This window comes from Chaetodon auriga, chromosome 19 (genome assembly GCF_051107435.1).
Source record: "Chaetodon auriga isolate fChaAug3 chromosome 19, fChaAug3.hap1, whole genome shotgun sequence".
Classification (NCBI taxonomy): domain Eukaryota; kingdom Metazoa; phylum Chordata; class Actinopteri; order Chaetodontiformes; family Chaetodontidae; genus Chaetodon; species Chaetodon auriga.
In genome coordinates, this window is record NC_135092.1 from 21,201,413 (window position 1) to 21,227,415 (window position 26,003).

A 26,003-nucleotide genomic window follows, 5' to 3' on the forward strand; every position below is an offset into this window, starting at 1 on the left:
TTCACTGCTTCACATCTCTTCCAGTTCATCCCGGACGGCTACGCTTCCCACCTGTCGCAGCTGGAGTACAACCAGAGGTCTCGTCCCGCCAAGTCCACCAGCACCCGCATGGTCCTCCGCAAGGGCAGCTTCGGCCTGGGTGGCGCCGGAGGAGACTTCCTCCGCAAACGCAATCACATCTTTCGCACCATCTCCTCTAAGAAGCCTGGAGGGGCGGGGTCGGCCTCTCCCAACCAGCCGGGGCGGACTGAGCGAACGCTGAGCCAGTGCGAGATGGAGCGGGAGCGAGGGGTCGGGCCGGCGACCCAGAGGAGCATGAGCATAGCTGCGGGGTGCTGGGGCCGCAGCGGGAGCACCAAGGAGGGCAGCGGAGGGCTACTCGGCCCTAAATAAAGGTCAGGATGGAGCTGTGGTGTAAAGGACCCGAGCCGAGCCACCATGATCTCTGGACCGGACAAAGGTAGAAGCGTAGACAGGAAGTGGATGGAGAGTTTGTAGTGTAGAGATCATTGGGTGGTTGAGGGATGTAGCGTGAATTAGAGGGAAAGAGGTGCATCCGTCCAGGAGGAGTGGACTAATCAGGCCGCGGCGTCCAGCGAACAAAAGACAATTCTGTAGCATGACTCTTTTACAGTAATACTTTTATAGGATACATCACTATTTAAAAAATGACAAGGGGGGATTAAATGAAATATTGTAAGCCTTAAACTAATCTCGTGTAACGGGACGACCCCACGCCTCCCCTCTCCGAACACACACACGTCAACAATCCGCCGTCCTAGCATCCACACTCAGGACAAACCGCAGGTTCATCCTCGAACGCTCGAAGACGAGCTCGAGCCGAGTCGATGAGCAGCCATGTCAGAAAGCCGCGGACTTCCTGTTCCTGTCTCACTGTCAGCCGAGCGACACGTTTCAAACACCCAGCAGTGAGCGGCAATAACACAACGGATGAGAGAGGAAGCTGACGTTGAAAGAAGAGTCGCTTCATCCCAGTCACAGAACAGACGCGCTCACTGACCTCTGCTGGCGTCGAGGAATGCAGATCACTGCGGGTTCATTCGTCCAGGATTTGATTGGTCGGAGATTAATGCCTCCACCCCAACATCAGTGATCTACTGGAGAACTAGTCCCTTTGAGAAATGCAGACTGATGCAGAGTGATGGCAGGATGGATGGATGGACGCTTTGTTCATCCCCTGACTTTCCCTTTAGCGCCATCATGAGGTCAACATTTGTGGTTTTTAGTGAAACGTCCCGACAGTTGAATTTGGATGGATAGATATAAATATTAAAGACTTTGGAGATCCTCCAAATTTTTGAGGTTGATGAATGAAATGTCTCAGCAGCTGTTAAAGAGCTGCCATGTCATATTTTATTATTAATGCTTTGGTTTAAGATTAAATGGCTGCTAACTGATGACAGCCACGTCACCAGAATTATCTTAAATGACTTTAGATTAAGCGAATGAGTTCACGTGCAAACCACTCAGAGCAGCTAGCATGGCTGCAGACTAGCATCGCTAACAAGAGCCCATTCGTCTCCGTTGAATTGAGGTGGAACAGAAATCTTGAAAAACTGTCTGCATGGCTCGATGCCACGAGAGGCAACGTGAGAAGATATGTTTTATCTGTGATTTGGGTGAACTGATCCTTTAAACATCAGAGATGGTGAGATTAATCGTATCAGAGGTGAAAGTATTTCTTGTCTTCGTCACAGAACAAGTTTGTTCATCACTGATATGCTTCATGTATTTAAACACGCTGCTAGCACGTTGCTAGTCCAGCGTTCATTCCGCCGTGCGTGAGACTCTGTAGTATTATCCCTTTCAGTGTGGCCTCTGGGCCATCCAAGGCCTTAATATCCAACAGGACACTTTCTCCACAGATGGAGCAGAAAGCAGAAAACAGGGCATGCAGCATTAAAGCAACAACTGAAACTCTGTACAGTCCACAGCAACAATCCCTTTATATATCCATCTGCTTGCAATACCTCTGATCCACCTGTTGGCGGTGTTCTGTTTCCCACGTGTGCTGCTGCTGGGAGACACTTCCCGGCTTTTTGCTCTTTTTGCCGAACCGGTTGGACCTGGTGTTTCTGCTGGGGAGCCTGTTTCATGTCAGGCTGGACCCTGAGAGGGACGGAGGCGGTATCTCCACATCGCTGTCACTCGCAGAGACCTGTCAATCTTTCAGTATTTTTACCAAACAGACTGAAGAGTGGGCTCAGAGTGATTCAGCACGAATGTTGAACAGACTGGATCGAGCCTTTCGGTGGTCCCAGGCGTCCTCATGAGAGCAGACATCATTTCATTGCCTCTGTGGACTGAACTATATATTTTAACAAAGGGGGCGCAGAAGAAGAAGAAGCCACCTCACATCTCCGATCCAAAAACACAAACGATGTGCACAAAATATCACATTTTCCAGTGCTGGTGCCACTCAAAGTTAGGTTCACGATTTTTCACGTCTGTCCCAAAACAATAGTCAGAAACAGTTTTGTCTGGCTGTACCTGAACTTCAAATCAAGTATTTCCCAAAGTCGCTTTATGTATGAAATGGATCAGAAGAAGAATGTTTTGGACAAATTTCGGTCAGGTTTCAGACTTCCTGCTGTCTGAAGACTTAATTTTTGATACTCAAACATGCAGGAGGCATTCTGGATAAAGTCGAAAGAATTTTCTCCAACTAAATGAAACAAAGCTTCTCTAGTGGTGTATTTTACTGTCTTGCATCAGTTCTCAGATACAGATTTTGTCCTCGTGCAGTGGAAGCACATTCAGAATGGATCTTAATGGCCACTATGAACGGGAGGGATGACCACAGCGAGCAAAACTCACTTCAGTGCTGAAATTGTTGTAAGACAGACTTGAAAAGTTGTGAATTTATCCTTTAAACCCACGAAAGCTTTTGAAACAAGGACGTGTGGAGCGGTTGTACCTCCTGTTCGCTCCATCTTACTATGCTGTTGTTTTATGCCCGGCTTCCACACTACACAAGAGTGTCTGTTTCCACTCTGTGTGTGATTAGCAATGTCTTCAACCACCACGAAAGCCAAAATCATTCTCTAATACTGTAGTTAATCAACTGTGTAACCTCATTGTTGTTTTTTGCACTAGTTTACGGTGGAAATATACTCTAGTTACCATCTCATGTTGCTACATTTGAACAGCTCTGTAGTGCATGACACTTTTTATTCATTTCAGGGTATATCTTATGTGCAGGTACACACATGTCTGTACATTTTGTCAGGATATGAAAATAATGTAATTAAATGTGCCAAACAGTAGACCAGGGGTTTTCAAAGTCTGACACTGTGGGTCCCCCCAACACCCCGTGCTCCTGTTTTTATTCTGTTTTACCTCTATTTGGTAGATAATCACGCTCTACGTTATGGAACTACAGCTCCCATGATGCATTGGGGTTAACCGGAAGTAGGATGTAGCCAGAGAGTCAGTGAGTTAAGCTGTTGGCGCGAATTTGAGCTCTGTGTTTGTAGCCTATGTTTGTTCATATTTTTGGTAAATTAGTGTGATTAAAAACTCGCCGAATTAGCTGTTAACGGTTCCCGTTTGCAGTGAACGCACGGATGTTCAGACAGCGGGCGCCATGTTACTCTGATACTGAAGAAAACTTCAAAAGGCGATGAATCTCAGGCAAGTCCCGGAGTTACGGAAGAGATCATGGCGTCATCAGAAACTGTAAGTCAAGCTGAATCTGAAAATGTTTGTACAAAATGTGTCCGTGTCATGTGTGTTCGAGTTGAAGTGAGTTCTGGCTCCGGGGAGGTTGCGTCATTTCACGTAATTTGCGACAATCGGGCGCAAACAGTTTCAAAGTACGTTAATTGCCCCCATGTGTGGCAAACAAGCTGCTGCTACAACTGCTGACCAAACTACAATAACCAAGAACCACCTGCATGCACCTGTGGCCCCCCAACCCCACCTTCAACTGCCCCTCACCACACATTCCCACCCCCTGAAGCGGCAGCTCACAGTTTGAAAACCCCTGATTTAGACTAAATCCAACCTTTTATTGTAGAAGAAGCGGACTGAGCGGTACTCGCTGGTTTGACTGGATTTTATTGACTTTTGGTGGCTACACCTTTTTAATCTGACCATGTCCGTGTCCGAAAGAAACGTGGCTTTAACAGAAAACTCAAGATGTCTTTTGAACTTTGAATTCAGAGCAGAGATCGAGCGTGTTGCCAGAAACGTGGACAATAAGACATTTTGCTTATGGACTTCTGCATTGGGCTTCTGGTGTGCTGTGGGTGGAAGGTTTTTGGCTCCCTTTTGGCCGTTTGGCTGCTGAGTTGAATGTCCGTCCATGTGGATCCTGAAACTGTCCACGGATGAGTCAGTGTACATACTGTAAAGATGTATATGTAGGACTTCTATGTCTGAGAGTTATTTATTTACCTACAAATCATGATGTTACTCTGGAACTTTCAGGTGAAATATATTTGAAATATGTAGCATTTTATTTGTCACTTTCCATCAAGGCTACGGATCAACACAGGAAGGCTTTTGTTTTTATCGGTGCATCATTATTGTTCCAGTCACAGCCGGGCTGACCCTCTATCACAGCAGGGCACAATCTACCACGATAGGAGCTGCTTCTCGGTCTGAGTCATACACACTGCCTTCAGTTGTTTCACACCTCCTGAAATCTATTTGTATCGGAGCTGCTGTTGACCTCCGCTGTCTCTTTACAACAGTCAACTGCTGAGCATTTTCTAGGACTTACTGTACCTATTTTTCAAACTGGCGTATTTTACAGAACCTTTGAAATATAACTGGAGACTGGTTTTTCAGTCGGTGGGTGCATGAACAAGTGGAAGCCCATAAGGAAGCAGCTCTATTTAACAAGCTGTTGCATGTCATCCAGTCAGATTGGAACTAGTTAACCTTGATGCTTAACAACAATAAACCTGTTGTATTGTCCACTATGTCCTCACTGTTTAATGAAATATATATCAAGACATTCTGCTCATTGTATTTGAGGTTATAATAATTATTGCCACATTTGGATAAGAAGTAATAGAGACCCACAGATTTTTTTTATCGTGGGATCAGTTTTGAAACACACACAGTCCAGTCTTAGTTTTAGTTGTTGAAACTTTACATCAGAACTTTTGCTGGTATCACTTTCTAATAAAACACCCTTTATCAAGAGCTTTATGGCTTCATGTGTCGCCCTGGTGGAGACTTAGATGAGAAGATGAATATCACTCTCATATCTGTCAGCGGCCAGTTAGCTTAGCTTAGCACAAAGAATGGGAGCAGGGGGAAACAGCTAGCCTGGGTAACAGCTCGGCACATAACCCACAGTTTATTTAATGAGCTTCAGAGCTGGATTTTACTGCCTTCAGACAGATCCAGACTAGCTGTTTCCCCTTGTTTCCTGTATTTATGCTAAGCTGCGCTAACTAGCTTCTAGCAGTAGCGTCATATTTAACAGATGGCCATGAGAGTGGTATCAATCTTCTTCTTTAAGTTTTGGCCAGAGAGTAAACAGCATATTAAAATGTTTAGTTGAAATCCAAGAATCAGGGTTGCCAGGTCGTGAAAAATCCCTTTAGTCAAACCATTTGACCACTTGTTTGTAGAAAAGGCTGCAGATGATCTGAACCAAAATACGTTTCTGAACATCTTACTAACAATGACAGACTTCACGATTAAACAATTCAACATTTATTATTATTTAGAAATCCAGACTTGAAGATGAAAACCTTTTATTTATCACTTGTTACTGTTTATAACTGCAGGCTGCGATGTGCTAATCCTCCAGATTTTCGTAGTTATAACTTCAGTAAGCATGTACGCATCGGCGCTATGTCGGTCTAAAAATGGCCGCTGCAGTCTGACCTTTTGATTGGCGGCTCATTTGACCAGGGAGAATCTTTTATATCCTGTCGACAGCCAATGAGAAAGATTTAGAAAGGAACTTAGGGGAATGATAAGTCCTGTATAAAGGGTGTCTTATTATTCAGTTTTACCAACATTTATATGATTATTAATAAATACCAACACTTATCTCACACTTTGTGGTCTTTCAGCTGTAGGATCAGTCCTGTTTTTAAAATATGACATGAAATAAACATCACAACTACGATAGAACTGTAGGTCTGTGACATTTTATTAAGCTGTCAAATTTATGGTGGCAATAATTTCTATATATATTTTGGATATATGCAGTGTTTGAAATTAGATTCATGCTCAGATTTGAAAGTATTTCAGTTTATTTTAAGCCTTTTATTTAGCATTTACGAGCAGTGTGTAAGCACAGTAATAAACACAGTATAACACCATAATGTGGTAGTTAGCAGTTATAAAGACACGAGTTTGTTTTTTCTAATGTAACAACTCCACATCTTCCTGATTGTTCATAATTGGATAATAAACAGGTAATTAATATGTTAATAATTATAACAGATGTCGTCATTATAAACAGTTTTAAATGTACCTTTGGATCATGTGTCCATGTTATCAAACTTCAACATGTAGTTTTAGTTTAGTTTTCGATCAAACTACCAAACATTATGGTGTTATAAATCATTTATTAAGTGTTAAACTGCTTGTAAACACTGAACGGGGCTTCAAAGTAAAGTGTGAGCAGTGTTTCTGTCTTCTGTTAGCAGCTGTGAACACACCTGGAAGTGTTTCCTCTCTTTCATCACGTTCAATCCGTTCTGTGTGGACTTGATTAACGGCAGCAGAATCAAACTTTTCTAGGTGATTTTGACTCATTTGTTGTCTCAGACGGACAGTACGGTCGGTACTGATGTGTCTTAGTTCGTATGTGTTCAGGCTGATCGGGCGGCCCGCCCCCGCCCGCCCCCCCGGCTCTCTCTACCATTGTCTGTACTGTGGAATAAAAACAATTGGACGGAAACTCCTCATGTGTTGGTGTGATTTATCAGCCATGTTCCAGCAGCAGGACGGTACTTTGCTTCAGACAAATATCTCGACTTTTTGATGGATTGCCACGAAATTCTGAAATTTGCCGACTTTTCCTGCGGCGCCACCGGCAGGTCTGCATCTGTAGTTTTGGGTGATGGGGATCGCGTCACCTATGAAGCTGACGCCGTCCCATCAGCCCGGTTGTTGTGGTGTCAGTTGCACCAGATGAGACGACGTCCCCGCCGACGGATCGGAGGGGCTTGAAGAGGTCGCAGGGGAATGGACGTCTGGTGTGACGGCCTCGTCCCCCCGTCTTCACACCCAGGCAGCGATGCACCACGACAGAGACGGCTCCACCCGAAAGACCACACACCCAAACACAAGGAAAGAAATCCAGAATCCAGTGTGTGCAGTCCAGTGCAGCGAGGAGATAAAGGACAGCCAAGTATATATTTACAGGACAGGTGGTTGAAAGAGGACTGAAGGACTTTTACAGCTAAGTGGAGAAACCATCCATCAACAGAGGAGGTGTGTGACACCACTTATCCTCCACCTACAATCCTTTCATCCCCTCCCAGGAGGTTTAACAACCATTCACACCTGACCTCAGGTGACTGTAATGACTGCCGCTGCACAGCCTGGAGCGCTAATGACCAGCGGTGTCAGTGACCTCGATAATGACTCAGCAGAGGTTAAACACCTGGGACTCCTCACCTGTCAGGCCTGAAGAAGTCGAGTCAGCTGATGTGGATTCAGCCTCCTCGGATGGCTGAGAATCTCCAAACGTCTTTTCTCGCTGCTTTTTGTCAAGTTTGATTCTGTGCTGCAGCCGCTTGTGGTGGAAGCCGCTGTTCTTCACTTTTCATCGTTTATTTGGGCTTTTCTGCTCAAACTAGTTCTGTAATCTCTGCAGCTTCTCTGTGGTAACTGTGCAAGCTGGCTACAAGTACTCCTCCTTCAATCAATGGACCGTATCACTGATCAGCTGGAAATAGTCCCCAACGAACGCTCCCATTTAAATGACATTAAAATGCTAAGAACTAGCATCCAGTTGAAGATTTAGCCTTTTTCTAGAAAATAAAATATATTCTAGAGAATTAGTCTAAAATTATAGTCAACACATCTTCACCAGATCAAATTGAACAAAAACAGAGGAACATCCTTTAACTCGTTTGTCAATGAGACAAACCTTTGTCAATATTTTCTGCAAAGTGTAAAATGTCATAAATGTCTATCTGCAGTATCAGATGCAGCTCACTTCTATCATATTAACATTTAAACTTTTACAGAATAAATAAAAACAAGTACAGCAACAAGAAGAAACTTTTCTTTATTTTGGCAAATTAAAAACTGGTTCTGTCATTGATGTGGAACACTTTGATATCAGTTGCTTTGTCTTTGATTATAGTGCCCCCATTAGGTCAATTCATGTAATGCAAGGTTAGTTTGTATTTTAAGCTTCCTCTCAGTCAAACATATATTACATAGAGTATCAACACAAACACACGTTGGCTCATTTTACACACAAACTCCACATTTCCTGTTCACCCCTGAGCTGAAACAAGGGGAAGAACAGGAAGAAAATCCTCCAAATATTGCACAAAATGGCAAAAGTTGTTTATAAAATTGGCCAAAGTGAGGATAAGCCATGATTGACCTTATAAAAATGTATTTAAAACGAATAATTATTCACCTTTCTTGTTTAAAACGAAGCACTTGTGACTCATCACACATACAAAACTTTGTAAATACACTTCACAGGATGGAAGAGCAAAGACGGTCTGCTCTTTGGTTTGACAGGTGGACGGATGCATGATGGGAAGCGATGGCAGCCTGTACAGCAAAGAGGTTGAAGAGAGACCAAACGCAGACACCACATTTACACCTGGTGTTAAAATGGTTCTGTATCTGAACTCGTGATCTGGGTTGCGTTCACATCTGGTTTGTTTAATTAAGATCAGATCTGTCCTCCAGAGCAAAACCTGTGCGTGAGTCGTCTGAGGTGGCAGCTAATCAGCCCCAGACTCCCTTAAAAAAAATCACAGATTTATGAGTTGTTGAGTTCGGGGAAACTTTCTAAACTTTGCAAAACGCTCTCTGCGACAAATCCTTAATAATTTGTCGGCAAATGTAATACTTGAAGTTATTCCTTCCTTTGTATAAAAATGTTGTGTCAGTTTGTTCCAGCGTGTTGCAGTACCGCTGTGCCGCTGCTCTGTGACTTGAGACACAGATGAGTGCAGCACAGTTATTTCATTTCAACCCGTATTGTTGTCTTTTTTCACAAAGTTCTGCCAAAAAACGCATCTTTTGTCACTTTCACAGCACAGAATAGACGTCTAATCAGTAATTAGAGGCCTGTCTCTCTCAGGATCTGTGGCACAGATTGTGTTAACATGTAAGATCTGAACACAGGCGGTGTCCAGATGTGGTCGGGCAGCTCAAATCACGGCGCCCTAATGTGCGTTTTCCCTTATCTGATAACACGTCTGGGTACAGTTTGCATTTCAACACCAGGTGTGACTGAGGTGAGACAGAAAGTCATAAAATCAAAGCTGAGCTCAATCAGCTCTTTCATCAACAGTCACTTCCTCAGCGGCAGGACTTCACCTTTCAGAATCAAGTGAATATTACAGTGAATATCAGATATTTAATGCATGTCTATAGTGCACGAGGCCTCTTGGGGGTTATCTGTTGGCTAGCTTGCTCCTCTTCCTGGAGTGCAGAGCGGAAAGACTTGACTTTATCTGAAAGAGAGAGTTTCAGCACAGGTTAAAGTGAAGGTGCAAAGAGACGATGCAGCTGAGAGAGCAGAAGCACAGAAACATGGTAATACGAGTTTTTAGTCGCTTTATGTGCAGATTGAAAATGCTTAATGGATGTTAAAACTTATTTTGCTGATTACTGATGATGAATGATGCTCGACCTGCTCACTGTTTAATGTCATACGAGAGGAGGTCTTGCTGCTTGTTTTATCGGATCTGAAAGTGCAGAAGCACTGAATGACAGGACCATTAACTCCGTTCCTTATTCGTCCGTGCAGCTGCGTGAATGAACACCGTTGCTCTGATTGTTACTGCGGCTGGATGGTTTTTATCCTCTTCTGCTCTGGTTGAACCAGGACGGAAGAGTTTTAATGGACTTAAAATCTGCTCTTTCGCAGTTTTTCATGGTTTATTGAACAGTTTTTGTGCATAACAGACGAAGACTGAGGTAATAACTTAGTTAAAGATGAACAAGAAGTTTCTGTTTCTGAGCTGCTGCAGCTGTTCTTGAAACTTTAAAACATCCGACCTGGTCTCATTCAGACACGAGACCGACGTGTTAACGCTCGTCTTTACCTCTCAGCTCGGTGAGAATGTCGATCTTCTGGTCCAGGATCTGCTCCAGCTGGGTTGCGAATGACTCGACGTCGTAGTCGACCTCCTCCGTCATTTCTAAAAGCACCTTCTCATCTTCCAGCCAGCGGATCGACTCCTGTAAAGACAAGCTGCACGTTAGCAGAGACGTGACACCGATGAGCAGAATCTGCCTTTAATGTCTACAGAGATCACATGAGCTCAGACATGGACCACTCGAGGGAATGAGTCTGTTCATTCGGATTATTTGGGCTGTTTCTGTGACAGTGCTACAACCAAACAGTTCGGGTTTTCTTGACCTTGAAGTTCCTACATCGCAGTCTTCTTCTGAACTCTGCAGCATCTGTGAAAACAAACTATTCTTGTCCCTTTAGTGTATTTCTGGCTTCATTTTATTAAACGAACGCCACCTGGCTGCAGATCTGTGCTGCTGTGTTCTCGTTATGCACCGTCCTGACGAAGCGTCTCTTCGTTTGTTGAGCTGTTGTCTTGCCTCCCTGTGATTGGCTCAGCTGTTTCAGAGCGATGGGGTGAGTGATGTGATTCGCTGAGAGTGAATTTCTCCGTGTCCACAACCTCTGATCTATATTCTGCTTCAGCCAGCCTGTTTGCACTTGAACACGTTTAAAGTAAAGGCTGTTCTGTACCTGGAACACCGCCCGGTGGTCCTCCAGAACCTGCTCCTCCATCTCCACCAGCTGAGACACGGCTTCGTGGAAAGTGAAGAGCTGCGGGGAAACTTCTTCCTCCTGCAGAGAACAAAACTGCTGTCAGCTCCAGTTTTTGTTTGCTGGAATCATTCATCCTCTTTATATTTACTGTGCTTGCTGTGTCAATGATGGCAGACAAAGTCCATCGCATTTACTCTGTCACTTGGTGCATGTGTTTCCTTTGTTGTAAAGCACTTTGAGCTGCAATTCCTGTGGATTCAGAGTGCAAATTCTAACCTAAATTCTAACCAGCTGACAGTGTTAAGGAAGACTCTGTTTGGATGCTGTTTGGACTTTTAATTTTTAGAATTGGTAGAAATGTCAATGGAGTTTTGAATGAGGTTTTCTCTCTTCAGGAAGTTCTGCTTTCACTTCAGCTTTCTGTAGCAGCCAGAATGAAGACGAAGAATGACTGTATGTGAAACCAACATGCACCCCAGTGAAGTGGCTGAGCTTGTCTTACGTTCTGTTCGCAGAGCAGCTTCAGGTCGTCCCTCTGCGGAGAGCTCCCGACTCCCCACTGAGCCTCCAGCACCTCCAGCTGGTTGACATGTCCTCCCTGACGGCTGTCCATCGCCGCTGCGGGGTCCACAGTGAGCTCCTTCACCCTGACAACACATCGGTGCTGCTCGTCAATAACAACATGGCTGCTGCAGCGACTGCTGAGGCGTCTGATGTCGAACAGCGGGCAGCAAACCGGTTGGTAGTTGCATGCAATACAAGACATGTTGCAGGTGAAAATGCTCAGCATGCCAGAGGAGCAACAAACAGTACAGACTGAGTCCGTGCAGGTTTGGGGTCAAATCACGCCTGGAAAATTAAAAGCAGGTCAACATTAAAAAATAAAGGACAGCGGAGAAAAATGTTGATGCAAAATGAACAAAAAATGAGTGAACAGGCAGAAGTTAACCCGTCGACTAACTGTAGGATGAAGTGATGCAGCAGTTTGGACAAATCTTCCTAAAATACACTGAAAACATGTAGGAGTTTGGTGGCCTGCAGGTCAGCTGCCATCATTAAAGGTCCCCTCCAGACACGTTTCAAGACATAATGACTCCGCTTGTAACGAGTAATAATTTGTGTCTCCACAAAGAAGTTATTTACTTAGTTAAAAGTTCTTAAAATGACATCGACTCTAAGTGTGTGAGGATGAGGCTGGTGATAGTTTCCGTTTTTGTTATTGTCAACAAATCACGTGAAAAGACCAAAACCAACAGTCTGTTAGTTTGTCTCTCAGTTTCCAACTTCCTGTCTAAGGATCTCAGACCCGAGCTCATTGGTTCCTACTGAAGACAAACGTTCAGTAATTTCCCAAAACAATAGGTTACTGTAGTTTTTAATGCATTTGTTGGGGACTATTTTCATCGGCGGATTAATCCCAGAGGGCATTTGGGGCATCAGGATGGTGTATAAACTATAATGGAGCTCTATGGCTCAGAGGAATGAGGTGAATCAGGCTTCGATACACACGCAGCACCTGTTAGGATCAACTGATTGGTTTTGGTCCTTTCATGGGATTTATTGATCATCTAGAATACTGGCAGTTCTCCCTGATCACTCTCTGTAGGCTCTTTGTGGTTTGGGGTAACTTCTGAGCGGAAGCAACAAAAAGCGGTTACTAATGGAGAATGAGGGTGACGTCACATGCCAGCATGGCGGCAGCTTGTTGTGCAGCATAAAGCGATCGTACTCATAGGTGGGGGAGAGCTCAGAGCGACCCCCTCCGCCCCCGCTCTGGGAGAAGGGAATGTCTGAGGGACTTATTCCAAACTCCTTTACTCTGGAGACACGGCGGGAGAGACAGAAAGACACAACCACAGAAGAAGAAGAAGAGACAGGAGAGGGTTATGTTGTGTAACCATTCTCACATTCATTTACTTCAGATGGGATGGACATGTGAGGAGACGGACGACAAACAGGGACACGAAGGTTAACCGACACTACGGTTCCAACAGTACCAGATTTTCACGGTACGTCTCAGAAAATATCACAGTATTACACAATTACTATTACTGCTACTGTCATCAGTTACAGTGAGCCTTAAAATTGATCTAAGTGAGGTGATTAAATTAAAAATCTAACAATATTTAGAGTGTTTCTAAGAGCTGACATGTCACTCTCCAGCCGTCTGGGTGTGAAACTGAATTTGACTCTTTGTGAAGCATCAGGCTGCACGTGGAAACGAGTGAGTAGAGACTTCCTGTCTGCAGAGATGTTTAGTGAAGACGTGTGTTTACATTAATGTGAAAGAGACCAAAGACCCTGTAAAGCTAACGATGTCGAACAACTGAACTGCTCTCTCAAGTGTCGCATTAAGTTCTTGATTCTCAAAATACAGAAACACCTTCTTGAAATCTAATTTTCAATAAACTTTTTATGCGTAATGCTGTGAATAAAAGCTTTTTTTGTCAAAATATTGTGTTTCACCTGTTGGCGTATCTCAGCGTGTTCAGGGTGTTTTCACATGACGCCATTCCAGGAGAGATGGTCGCGATCTGTGCAGGGAAGCATCAGAGACGTAGATCAGTGTTCAGCAAGACTGTTCAACGTCTTATTTCCCATAATGCTTTTGTCTTACCATGCATGTTCTGGAGTTTTCTCCTATGAAGGAGTCCCTCAGCACTTGGGTTAACTTGCTGGCTCTGAAGGGAGTGTGAGGTTTGTTTCTGCCCAGAGCTCGAATGCACTCCTGCAGACAGACAGCAGCGATGTCAAACACAGAAACAGTAAGTCGACAACAATTCTGATCATCGCTGAACTGTGTCAAACATTTAATATATCTTTGGGTTTTAGACTGATTGTTTGACATAACAAGCAACAGGCTGCTTTAACTACCTGTGCAATAACACTTAACTATGAAAGGATGAAAAAGTTTAAAGTTTTCAACAAAATTTAGTCCAGTTTGAATTGATGGCTGAAGTTTTTCCTGAGCTGTACGGCAATAAACTTCAACTTTGTGGGTAAAATCAGGCAGCTTCTGCTCCGTGAGGATGTTTTAGCATTACAACACCGTGATGTAAAATTGCATATACGGTGACAGATGATTTAGGCGAATCGCCCGCCCGTCCTGGTGAGCCTGAATAACCTCCTCGGGACTGTACTGTGCTGTGCTGAGGAGGAGACCTTTAGTGCCAGCAGGCTCTTGTTGATCTCCGCTCCTTCGAGGCGAGTCTGGCGGTCAGCGCTGGATGTGTCCGCCCCCCTTTCATTCCCCGCCAGGTCAATGAGGGAGAACTTCCCGTGCATCTTCCCCCGTCGACGCAGGATGATCTGGAACACGGCGTGGCTCCGAGAGGAGTGAGCGTTCGCTGAGGTCTGACCGGAAGTCCTGAAGGAAAACACCCAGAGCTTATTCTTGAGGGCCAGTCCACAGTTTCACTCAGCTAACTGCACTTCCTGCTGTTTTACCTGCAGCTGTTTCCCACTTCGATGAGTTTGAGGACGTCCTCTGTGCACTTCACCTCCCTCTCCTGCAGCCCCACCACCTGCACCTGCTGCTTCCCGTCCTCCAGCACCCGTAACTTGGCTTTGCGGTTTAGCAGGTCAAACACCTTTGAATGCAAACACAGAGCGTTTCACCTGACATCTGTTTCTGTCAGGGCTGCGACAAGCGAACACACAGGGTTCTTGAACGAAGCTACGACACACAGACGCTAAAACTAATCACAGACTTCTTTAGGAAGTGTGGCTTTGCTGTTTTATGTTGATAGCAGTAATATTAGATTTTAGGAATTTAGGATTATAGGAAACATTTTAAATGCTGCAAACAGGACCACTTTTTATAAGTATAGGCTCTAAATTCTATATGCAAAAATCCTGATGCTAAAAGCTAAAGTCAGCAGGCTAACATGACAATGCTAACATACTGATGTTTAACAGGTATGATTTTACCATGCTATCAAACATGGTTGTTTAGCATGTTAGCGTGATAGTATTTGTTAATTAGCACTAAAAGCAAAGTGAAATTATGCTAGTCAGCACTATCCAATCGTTTTTCAGTGCTTACTGCTGTGCATCTTGGGTATCTTCTTGCACTACACCCCCGTTAACATGCGTGCTCTTACAGACGGGCAAATTTTCTCTAACATGTCTCAAGTATTGACGCCCTGCAGTCTCCAAACTGGACATAAATATCAGTATTGTGACTTGCAGTTGTGGGACACCCAAAGACACTTGCCTTCCCGCTGTAAATCTCAAAAAATGTGGCAAAGATTTGGAGATCCAACTTCTTGTAATTAGGCTTCTTTAACATGAGAAAAACGTCTCTGGCTGCACAAGGAAAGAAGAAAGACAGACTTGAAATCAGCCAAACCGAGTCAACCAGCAGCGAAGGTAAAGAGGTTTGGGAGAAACTAACCAGAGAGTGCATAGATCCCTTTAGAGCAGTCCTGGTTCTTTCCCGAAAAGTCCCCTCCCATCGTCTGGAAGGGAGATACAAGTTAAAACAGGAACAAGGCAGTGACACATAAATTCTCAAGTTAAAACGCACTCACATGTGTTTTTCCACTTCCAGTTTGTCCGTATGCGAAGCAGGTCGCCATCCCCCTCTCAAAAATGGTCTCAACCAGCGGCTGAGCAGTGAACCTGTGAGCAGAAACACAGAAGCTCTAAAATGAAAAAGACTGCGAGCCACCATCGTACTGAAGTGCTGCTGTCCATTTTCACCCCGTTATTCGTCCTCACCTGAATGAAAACAGTCATAACGCTCTTTCAGTCAGATAAAAAAATGGATGATTCTCAAAAAACAGAAAATAATGACACAGCTCATCAGTTACAGTGATACAGGGGTGTGTGTATGTGCTTCTCTTAAGCGAGCAAGCTAGCTGCTACCAGATTTCGCCAGTAAGCACCTGTTAGCTGACACAACAGCAATATCAAAGTAATTCTGAATCAACTAACTGCTGCTGTAAATAAACACACAAACCATCATGTTGTATTTATTTAGCTTAACAAAGCTACATATGCTACCAACGTAGGTGGCTAACGAGCTAGATAAGGTTGTTAGCTTCGTTTAGTACTCAGCATCAAGGTAAAGAGACAGCTGCTAACATTAGCTAGTTAATTCAGTGTCAACTTAGCAGCTTTTGATTCTAACAATCTTCCTGAAGACAACAGGAGCCAGCTAACAATTATAACACAAACTCTTCACTTTGATGCTGAATAATGAGCTCACAAGCTAGCTAGCTAGGTAGCATGAACAGTTTTGTGAAGCTAAGGCTTAAAAGCTACAGAGGCTTCTGTCTTATTTATTTATTCTACAGTGGCCTCTCGTTAGCTAATTCAGAGTAATGCACTGTTATTGCTCTAGCTAACAGGAGCTAACTGGCTAAACTTTGCAGCTGCTAGCAAAGAGAAGCAAACACAATAAAGCAACAATAAAAAAAAAAAAATACATATCCAGTAAAATTAAGATATTATGAAAACTGATGAAGTAACTTAATTTGTTGAGTTGAGTTCTAATAGTTTAATAGTTATTCACATTTACTCCATAATGTGTTTGTCAGATTATTTAATATTGAACATTTTGGGCTTCCATAGATAGATCCGTCACCTGTAAACCATTTCATTGGTCGAGTTCTCATCGAAGGCGTAGTCGAATCTGAAGGTCTGGTTCTCCAGGTAGCGGGTCAGGTCGACCTTCTGCTTGGGCTCATGGACCATCACCACGTCCTTACTGGGAATGGTGATCACATCCAAATCCTTCACGGACAACTCTAAAGAGACACGGACGAGACGTTCAGTTTGTCCACGCGTCAACGTACGAGTCAAGCAGAATATTACTGGTAAAATAAAAATTGAAATAAATCAACTGGTCCGGCAGTCAAATGAGCGTTTCTCTCTGAACACACATGCAGAATAAAGGTGCTCTTACCTTTTTTATTGAGTGGACGTGCACGCACACATACACATATTCTGTGCTCCTCGATCTGAAATGTCAACAGATAAACCGAACTGTTAACACACTCGTACGAGACGAGATTAAAAACAGCCTCTGATTGGACATTTAACCCATCAACACTGCAGCTTTTCCCCTTTGAGTTCCTCTCAAATAGCTTCAGGCTTGGAAAAATGTAAAGTTTAGTGGGAACCTGCTTCTATTAACTCAGTCACATGACTTTTTTGGAAAGATTAAAATGTGTAACGCTGAATCAGGAAACGCTGCTCTAAACCAGACTTACCAGATCATTACTGGTTAGAGGCCTGTAGTCCAGACTGGCTCTGAAGTCTCTGATCATACACATGATTTCATAGTTTGGTAAATTGACGTCCACCTCCTGAAATGAGCAAAAACAAAAGTATGACATGATGCGTACTCAGAATAATCCAATAAACACTGTGAATTTTGTATTTGTTTCATAATTATACAGTCACAGCAGAGAAAATTCATGTATTTATTCAGCAAAGCAAATGATCCTTAGACTTCTGTACACGACCCAAATTCAGCCTCTGAAGGTGTGTTTTTGTCTAATTTCACATCACTGACTGTCAGAGCAGCAGGCTAAATTAGCAACTCAACCTGCAGCACATGCAAACAAACACCTGACAGTAAAAGACAAGTGCCTCCCCCATCAAAAACACGTTTCTTCTCTTGTTTCCTGCACCTTAAACCTCGGTTTAAAACACGTCTGTACGAGCATGAGTTCATGACATAATCCAGAAACCAATCCTGGTCCAGTATCCAACTAACAGGTTGAAACCTCCAGTTCACAAACACCGAGAACAGACGTGACGTGAACGTGAAGTATGAGACAGTTTGTACATGTACGCTGTGTGTGTACATGTACATATACGTGTGTGTGTTTGCGCCTCACCTGTGCCCTCTTCTCTCTCAGCTCTTGTTGCTGAAGTCGTCTCTTCTCTCGCTTCTCCTGCAGTTTCTCTACTTCCTTCACACAGTTGGATTTCCTCCGTGCTGAAAATAATCAAATTTATCATCAATTAACACACACACACACACACACACACACACACACACACAGGTATTTACAGGTATGCTGTGCAGGATTCTGATATAGAACACTTCCTCTCATATCATTTCAACAAAATGTAAAATAATTTCCTGAAACAGCTGTTTGCTGCAGTTTTTAGCACAAATTATTCACACATGAGGAAACAGAGCATTTGTTGGGGACTATTTTTAGCGGCGGATTAATCCACATTTGGTGCTCTAGTGAGTATTTGTGGCAGCAGAACAGTGTGTGTGTGTGTGTGTGTGTATGTGTGTGAGAGAGACAAAATAAACTACTGTGTGTGCTCATGTGTCACCCAGTGTAAGGAGTGGAAAGTACTCTACTTAAGTACAGTTTGGAGTACTTGAGTATCTCTATTTTATATACTATTTCAGAGGGAAATGTTGCACTTTTTATTACATTTATTTAACAGCTTTAATTACTTTGGTAATTAAAGGCTCTGCATGTGCGCACACACACACACACACACACACACACACACACACACACACACACACACAAACTCAGGTGTCCTCAATCATCATGACCTCTTAGTCAGGTGAGGCTGTATCAATAAGAACGATAACAGGCTGAGCAGGTACTACGAAATCAACATGAGGGCGGCAGGTGTCAATCAAGCATGAATCAGGCGATGTCAGTGAAAACAGCTGTGGGTGGAGGCGTGCAGCAGCTTTAAGATTTCACATACAAATGATACCTTTAGAAAACATGATTCCACTGATTCAACTACCAAACAGCATAATGAGACAGAACAAGTCCATAATAAGATAACTGACAGAGTAGTTTTACTCTTGATACTTTAAGTACATTTCTGATAATACATTTTGAATAGAGAACATCACTGTTTGTACTGAAATAAAGCATCTGCCTGCTGGTTTTAGAGGGATGAGGTACCAGGCTTTGGACACACATTCACTGTTGGTTTTGCTTTTTTTAATGGGATTTACTGACAGTAAAAAAAGGAGAATCTCATTCTTTGAAGTGATTCTGCAGCTCTGCACATGAAATCCTTTGACAGTTAAATCTGAAGACTTGATTTCCACCGTAGCGTGTATTTATGCAAATCCAACAGCCACAGCTGAAAGCTAAAACAAATGCTGTAGTATGAGTCGAAGTCCAGAAGCCAGACCGGCGAGCGACTGTGAAAGAGCCTTTGACGCCCTCACACTCACAGCTGTGTGGAAGCATGACATCACCTCGGACACACACCCTCCACCAGAAAATAACAAAACACACGCACTTGGAAACTACCTCCAACTACATGAGAGATTAGAAAACCTCAGGCCTGTGGACTTGAAAAGCCTCTGACATGCATAATGCAGACGGAGGGCCGTGTTACCGTTCTGCTGCTGTAGCAGCGACTGGCTGAGGGCAGTCTGGGGAGCGATGGCCGGTGGAGGCGGATCTGCAGGCTGGCTGTGCTGGCTGGGACGAGCCCGGGTGGTTCCCACTGCTGCAGCTGAGGAGCACACGGTCCAAAATAATCACCAGTCTGTGTGAAACTGTTATGCATATTTCATTTAGCTCGACCGGCATCTGTGCAGCAGATAGCTTTAGAGCTGAAATGATTAGTCAGTTTGTCCATTCTAAAAAGTTATTATTGACTTCTTTAAGCAAAGATGTGCTGGTTTCATTCCTGTTCAGCTGGTTCATGTCTGCTTCTCACATACAAATAAGGTTTTGGTTTGTAAGGAAAAAGAGAAAAAACACAAAAAAAGAAGCACATAATGAAGCTGAATGATGTTATTTTGCCTCAGACATGCAGGCGCAGCAGTGCAGCATCAGCTCTGACGGCCACAGCAGCTCACTGTGTTCATAACATCTGGATCTGATCACAACTCCACTAATCCAGAAGCAGGAACTGTGTGTCACCAGTATTAGACCAGAACCTGGTCAAGATATGATAAAAACTGAGTCTTATTTTGAAAACCTGACTAAAATCAAACATACCTCTGTTCTCCCGTGGAGCGTTCTCAGACTTGGGTATTGCTGTGATCCGTCTGGTCTGAAATGAAAACACAAAAAGACGACAAACCGTCATAGATTAGTAAGACAGGTGTCGTTTCTGCTCATTGCTCAGACATTTCATTAAAAAACTTTTTTATTTTGGGCATAAATGCTCCATAAAAAGTCAATTAGGACATCAGATTCTGTAGTGCAGTGAGGTTCTGTAATCAATTAACGTTCATCATCTTTGACATCAGTAACACACAGAATCAACGGCTTTTTCACAAGTGAATCAGGGGTTGACTTATATTCATGTTGGCCATTAGATCGTGGATATTATATATGCAGTAAATGAAACACAGCTTGTAGAACTGATCAGTTTGTTAGTGAATGTCAAGCGTCATTTATCAGTAAAATCAGACCTTAGAGAGGACAGAGCCAACACTTCAAACCTACAGGCTGTAAAATTTACTTTGAAAATCTGTCAAATCAAAGTTTTCAAATCATCCAAGTCTCAGGTGCACATTAATAAAAAAATATATATAGAATATCAAGTAATAAAGTACTTTAATATGGAATATCTGAGTAAAATTCAAGTTCTGTGTTAGGCCAGTTATATAAGCAAAAACAGGAAATGAAGTTAACACTGCAGAGTCGACCTGTTTGTGTTTGTGGACAGTACAGGTGCATATAAAGGAGTTAGGCCAGAGAGCGTACGCACACGTGCAAACTGTGCAAACAGTGTTCCAGCAAAGTCAAACCCAAAGCTGCACCGTCGACACTAAAGACAAAACACTGACTCACAAAAATGACCTGAAGCTGAACAAAAACTTCATGTTCTCTCCAAATGAGGAACAGTAATAACCACCAATGATGTGATCTGATATGAACGCGTCATGGCTGATGATTGATAAGAACTGCTGAGGAGCAGACCTTGGGGAGTTTGCTGGTTTTGGCAACATTGGAGGGGGGAAGAGGAGCCTCAGGACTCTGTGGTATCTCCTCGTCAGGAGCGACATCTGGATTCAGAGCGAAGACGCTCTCCAGGTCGATCTGAGGCAGAAGAAAAGGCAGAGATTCATATTATTATTATGAGCTTTATTTAATCAGGTAATCTCACTGTGATCAAGATCTCCGTTGCACACAGAGCCGATTCAAAGCAGAAGTTAAAAATCCTCATTCAAAATCCCATTGACATTTCTAATGATTTTAACAACTGTAAAAGCAGCTCAGCAGTCCTGTGGTTTGCTTATACAGACAAACAACTGTTCTGTTAACAAGTTAAATCTTTACATCTGAAAGGACGTGGTATATTGAGGCAGCTCTAGTAGAAGATACCTGTAAACTACCTTTTCCACCTACTCCACTGTATTTTTCTCAGATGGCTATGAGAACCTTTGCAGTCTGAGCATAAATCAAAATGATATCTATGGCATTCACATGCAGGAATGCGTGTTAATTTAAAAGTGTCTGGATGCCAGATATTATTTTCCAGACACACTGAACGCACATTAAGAATAATTCCTAAGAGGATTTGTTAAGCCTGATTGATGAGAGCATTCAGGTACATAACACAGGAAGTTGGCAGCAGCTGTACCTCTTTTCCTTTGGTGTCTCCGTTCTCGATCCACTCCACCGTCACGCTCTCGTTGTCCTCGTGCAGCGATGTGACCATCGCCTGGTGTATCCGTCCTGCAGAGAGAGGATGTGAAGAGATGCTAGACCTGCTCTGTGCTGCTGCATGGGACTGTGGAGTCAACGCCTATAGAGTAACACACGCTGCTGGAAACCAGACATTAACACATTCAGTGAGCATGAGCCAAACATATCTCTCAGATCACTTCAAAAAGGGAAAAATATCACATCAATGCAAACATTTTGGATTCCTGCAGTCACTGTTTAACCCTGAAATAAGGATCCTGGGATGCTAATGGGTGTGGCTCATGATGGATGATGATAAGACTTTCCCCTGTCATTCACTGGGTCACACTCAACCTCACTGGCTGCCATTTACTGGCTGTTAATTGGATTCTTGGCAGCCAGACTGTCTGACACACATTAAGTAAGTAAAAAACAGGCTATTTTTGAGGCAGTGGGACGGGATGCAGTCAGAGGGGAGAGGCCCCGTGCATGCAGCCATCCATCAGCCCGTGATCCACAGGCCACTGCTGGGTGATGCAGTGCAGGCTGGTGCAGTCAGCAGCACTGGAGGGCTTTCAGCCATGATGCAGTGAGGAGGACGGTGCGGACAGAGAGAGGCAGGGCAGGTGTCATTTTTAGCCGGAGAACCGCACAGGTGGACGGACCCGCCCGCCCGGCCGGCCGCTCCCCCTCCCGGCTGGCTGTCCAGCGTGTGTCTACTTCACTGACAGTCGACAGCACCGTGACAGAAAACGCGATTTGTGTTGGTTTTAAGGCTCTAACATTTCACTGCCCGGGTTTTGAACGCGACATCCCAGTCAAAACGATGATGTAGCAGCCTGCTAGCTAGCAACGACACCCCGCTGCGGTGAGCGGTAACGTTAGCTCCGGACCCGCCGGACGGAGAGCGACGTGTGTGTGTGTGTGTGTGTGTGTATGGAGCTAGCTACGTACCGTCGCTCCGTTTTATCTCCACGTAGATGCCCACGAAGATCTTCCCGAAAATCCCGGCCATCTCTCCTCCTCGTGCGGTGTCTTCTGCGTGCGGGCGCGCGTGCGTACCTGCGTGTGCGCGTGTGCTGAGCCCGGCCAAGTTGCGCGCCGCTGCAGAAGCTGAGGTCACCAGCGGTCAATCACAGGAGAGGAGAGCGAGCCGCTGCGCATGCGCGGAGGATGTCGCTCAGAACAGATGGAGGTGAGGCGCATCCCGACATAAATACAGGCGGAGGAGGAGAGAAGCTGCTCCTACAACAAAGTTTTTCTGGAGGTGTCATCTTGACATAAACTGGAGAAGGTCTTGGCTATTTAGAACAAGGCAAAGGAAATATGTTTGCTTAAAATACAGCTCTTTTGGCTTTTGTAAACATAGTAAAGGAACCATCTCTCACCTATTTTAAATATCCTAAAAATTCTGGACAGATCTAGGGTCATTTTCTCAAGGCCGACTCTCTCTATTCTTTCAACTTTAAAGATACTGAGTGTTACTATGATAATCCAATCTGTGATTAACTTCGTCATTCTATGGAAAAGTCTTGCAAATCACTGACCAAATTTTCACTTTTTCCAGTGGAACTACTTAAATCCCTCAGCCTAGTGAATAATTATTTAATTAATACTTTGTTTAATCTCTATTTGTTTATTAATTCTTCACCCGACTTGTCTTATATGGTCTCATTTGTCAACAAAATAGCATCTTGAGATAAATTTCACTTTCAACCCAGATTCCAAAGAAAGTGGGACTGTAAAGCACAAACAAAACAAAATGTGATAACTTGCAAATCCTCATCAGCATCAACTTAACTAATTTTTGTAAATATAAGAGTGCAGTGCATCAATCACCTGATGCCAGGTTGACAGGCGGACTGTAGCAGGTCCACTGATGGACTCACCTGGGGACAGACCAGCCTCTCCAGGGTCTTCATCAGGTGTGATGTCAGTGTCAGCAGCCTGTAGCTGTTGAGGTCCTTGGCGTGCGGCGTCTTTGTCACAGGTACCACACAGGTAAACAGGCTCATCGGTAACAGGTGAGAGGATCATGATTGGGTATGAAAGGGGCGTCCTGGAAAGGCTCAGTCTCTCATAGAGGATGGAGTGAGGTTCACCACTGTGATATTACCACCTGAGCTGAGGAACACACACACACACACACACACACACACACCTGTTGGTTTGCTTGTTTTTGTAGGTTTCATTTTACTTTCCCTAAAACAAGTAAAATCTCTTCCCAGCAGATGTTTGTGGCGCTCCTGTGTTCGCTTGTCTCGCTCTCTTTGCTTTTCTGTTCTCAGCTTGTGACATGAAATATTAATCTTTGGAGCTACTGTTCAGGCCAACATTGTGTACTGGAGGATGGAGGCACCTCAGAGGAGTTTGTTGATAGTACAGTACATCCACATAATCCCAGCAGCTTTGCAAAGGCTTACATGTGTTTAACTACAGTATCGAGGGTAAAACGATCTGTTAACTTGAGTGTTTTTACATGAACATTTAATCAGCGGTGAAGAAGTACTCAGACCCTTTACTTAAGTAAAAGTACCAATACCATACTGTAAAAATACTTTATAACAAGTATCCTGCATTCAAAATGTTATTCAAGTAAAAGTATAATCAGGAAAAAGTCCTTAAAATATTAAAATCCTAAAAGCAGAAAAGTCACATACATCAAAATGTTAAATATATGTAGAATAACTGAGAAAGGAGAACGACTGTGTACAAATGTACAATTCAAACACATAAGAATAAGAAATATTTATATATTATGTCACAATGATAAATTAGATGGCCAATTATATAAACCAATTATAATTATTTTGTTATTAAATGATATTCAGATCATTGAATTTTACATTTTGACTTCCTGCCAAATTCTATTGAAGATTTACAGTTTTTATTTCATTGTTGCTTAATTTGAACAGATGCAGCCAATGTTTCCTAAAAACTAAAGAGATTAATGCAGCAGCATGTTGTCAGGTCAGAGGTCAACAGCCAGCCAATTAGAGCTCCTGTTACTTCATTTCAGTTCATTTTGCAATGATCTAAACATTGTGCAGATTTATTGATTTCTTACTTAGACTAGAGACAAACTGTGAGCTGGTGGTTTCTGTCGTCCTCTCACTGAACACAGGATGGCAGCAGAGGCCTGTTTGACGACCAGCAGGAGACAGTGAACTACACACAATCTGGGTTACAAAGTGCATTGAGCTGCTCTATAATTCTCCTCTTTTATTGCAAGTCAGTGTTAGTTTCTGTTTTCCAAAGCACTTTGTGTCTGCATGTTTTTTTTAGCTTTTATTTGTGAATAACAAACAGCTTCTAAAGGGAAAAGAAAGAACAAGCAAAAAAGAGGAAATTAGTAACACTGCTGAGTAAACAACATATCTCTATACACTTTAGAAATACTCGTGGTATCTCAGTTTTGTTATGATTTTCATGGTGAGAAATTAATGTGTTCTTTATAGTTCAAGTTGTTGGTTGTTAAGTTTATTATCTCACACGTCTGTGACAGAAGATGTCTTCTATGTCACTGATGAGTTTATATCACATATAACAGTCCCTTCATATTCTCATGGATTTGCCTAAAGGAAGATTTTGTTTTAAAAATCTAGTCTTCATGGACGCTTACAGGGCAGGGCTGCTGCGACTCATTGGTTGAGGTATTTGGCATTGATTTAGCCATTTCCTGAAGCAGCTGGGCACTGTGGTTTCCAGCAAACATGACTCAAGCAGGAGGAAATAGTGCGTTTGTTTGGGACTATTTTCAGCAGCGGATTAATCCACATTTAGTGCTGTAGCGAGTGTTTGTGGCAGTCACAGAGTCAGAATAAAGCAGTGTGTGTGTGTTCATGTGCTGCTCATTGATGTGTTTCTGCTCTGTTTTTAATAATCAAGGTTTATGTCAGTGACTGCGAAATGTGGCATTCATTTATTAGATGGTTAACAATTAAGTTGTAAGATGTTCACCATCTTAATTTAGCATGTTAGCATGCTAATATTTTCTAATGAGCACCAAGCACAACATACAGCTGAGGCAGATGGGAATGTAATGGCTAAAATATACCCAAAGGGGAACATGAATGTTTTTTTGTTTTTGTTTTTTTTGTTTATTTTTTGTGGAAATCCATCCAATGATTACTGAGATTTCTCTACCAAAGTTGTGGATCAACCAGCAAACTGACATTTCCTTGGTTGAACTGGTCACAACCAGTAGACATATGAGTGATGATTCACATTACTTTGTGTTAAAGGGACCACAGGTCTACAGAACGGACTAATAAGATATTCCAGGCTTTTGGATGAATTGGATTAATTCATTGCTGTTTTTTGGTCTTTTTATTGAATTTATTGACAATAAGTCAAATGCAGATTCTTAAACTGCCAACATTTGTGATGTAATTGATTGCGTTACACCATCACCAAAATAAAAACAAATTCCTCGAGATTGTTGAGATGCACCCTCCAATCCAAACATCTGT

The 26,003-nt window shown here is 43.2% G+C and overlaps 2 protein-coding genes across 4 annotated transcripts in view; one reads left to right on the plus strand and one right to left on the minus strand.

The window, feature by feature from the left end:
• pitpnm2 (phosphatidylinositol transfer protein, membrane-associated 2) overlaps positions 1-7,041 on the plus strand; it is a 40,663-nt gene extending 33,622 nt beyond the window's left edge. The window contains exon 28 of one of the 2 annotated variants that reach the window (XM_076758534.1): positions 25-7,041. In XM_076758534.1, coding sequence (XP_076614649.1) covers positions 25-393 — 369 coding nt within the window. In that variant the 3' untranslated portion in view covers positions 394-7,041. The remainder of the gene's footprint in view (positions 1-24) is intronic. The other variant, XM_076758532.1, reaches the window with a different exon arrangement.
• Positions 7,042-8,208: 1,167 nt separating this feature from the next.
• On the minus strand, positions 8,209-22,713 carry LOC143338265 (kinesin-like protein KIF2A). Of its 2 annotated transcripts, XM_076758535.1 has the most exons (21): positions 22,486-22,713; positions 21,488-21,582; positions 20,824-20,943; positions 19,894-19,948; positions 19,283-19,402; positions 17,785-17,885; positions 17,152-17,247; positions 16,845-16,899; positions 16,524-16,686; positions 15,466-15,556; positions 15,330-15,393; positions 15,150-15,241; positions 14,381-14,523; positions 14,096-14,300; positions 13,551-13,661; positions 13,400-13,467; positions 12,663-12,752; positions 11,436-11,580; positions 10,910-11,011; positions 10,245-10,380; positions 8,209-9,650 (listed from the first exon to the last, which is right to left on the minus strand). In XM_076758535.1, exons 1-21 carry the CDS (start codon positions 22,544-22,546, stop codon positions 9,565-9,567), a joined length of 2,199 nt encoding a protein of 732 aa, XP_076614650.1. In that variant the 5' UTR covers positions 22,547-22,713; the 3' UTR covers positions 8,209-9,564. The 2 variants fall into 2 exon arrangements, with proteins under 2 accessions (XP_076614650.1, XP_076614651.1); XM_076758536.1 differs by lacking the exon at positions 12,663-12,752 and having other exon boundaries at positions 22,486-22,678.
• Positions 22,714-26,003: the final 3,290 nt, after the last annotated feature.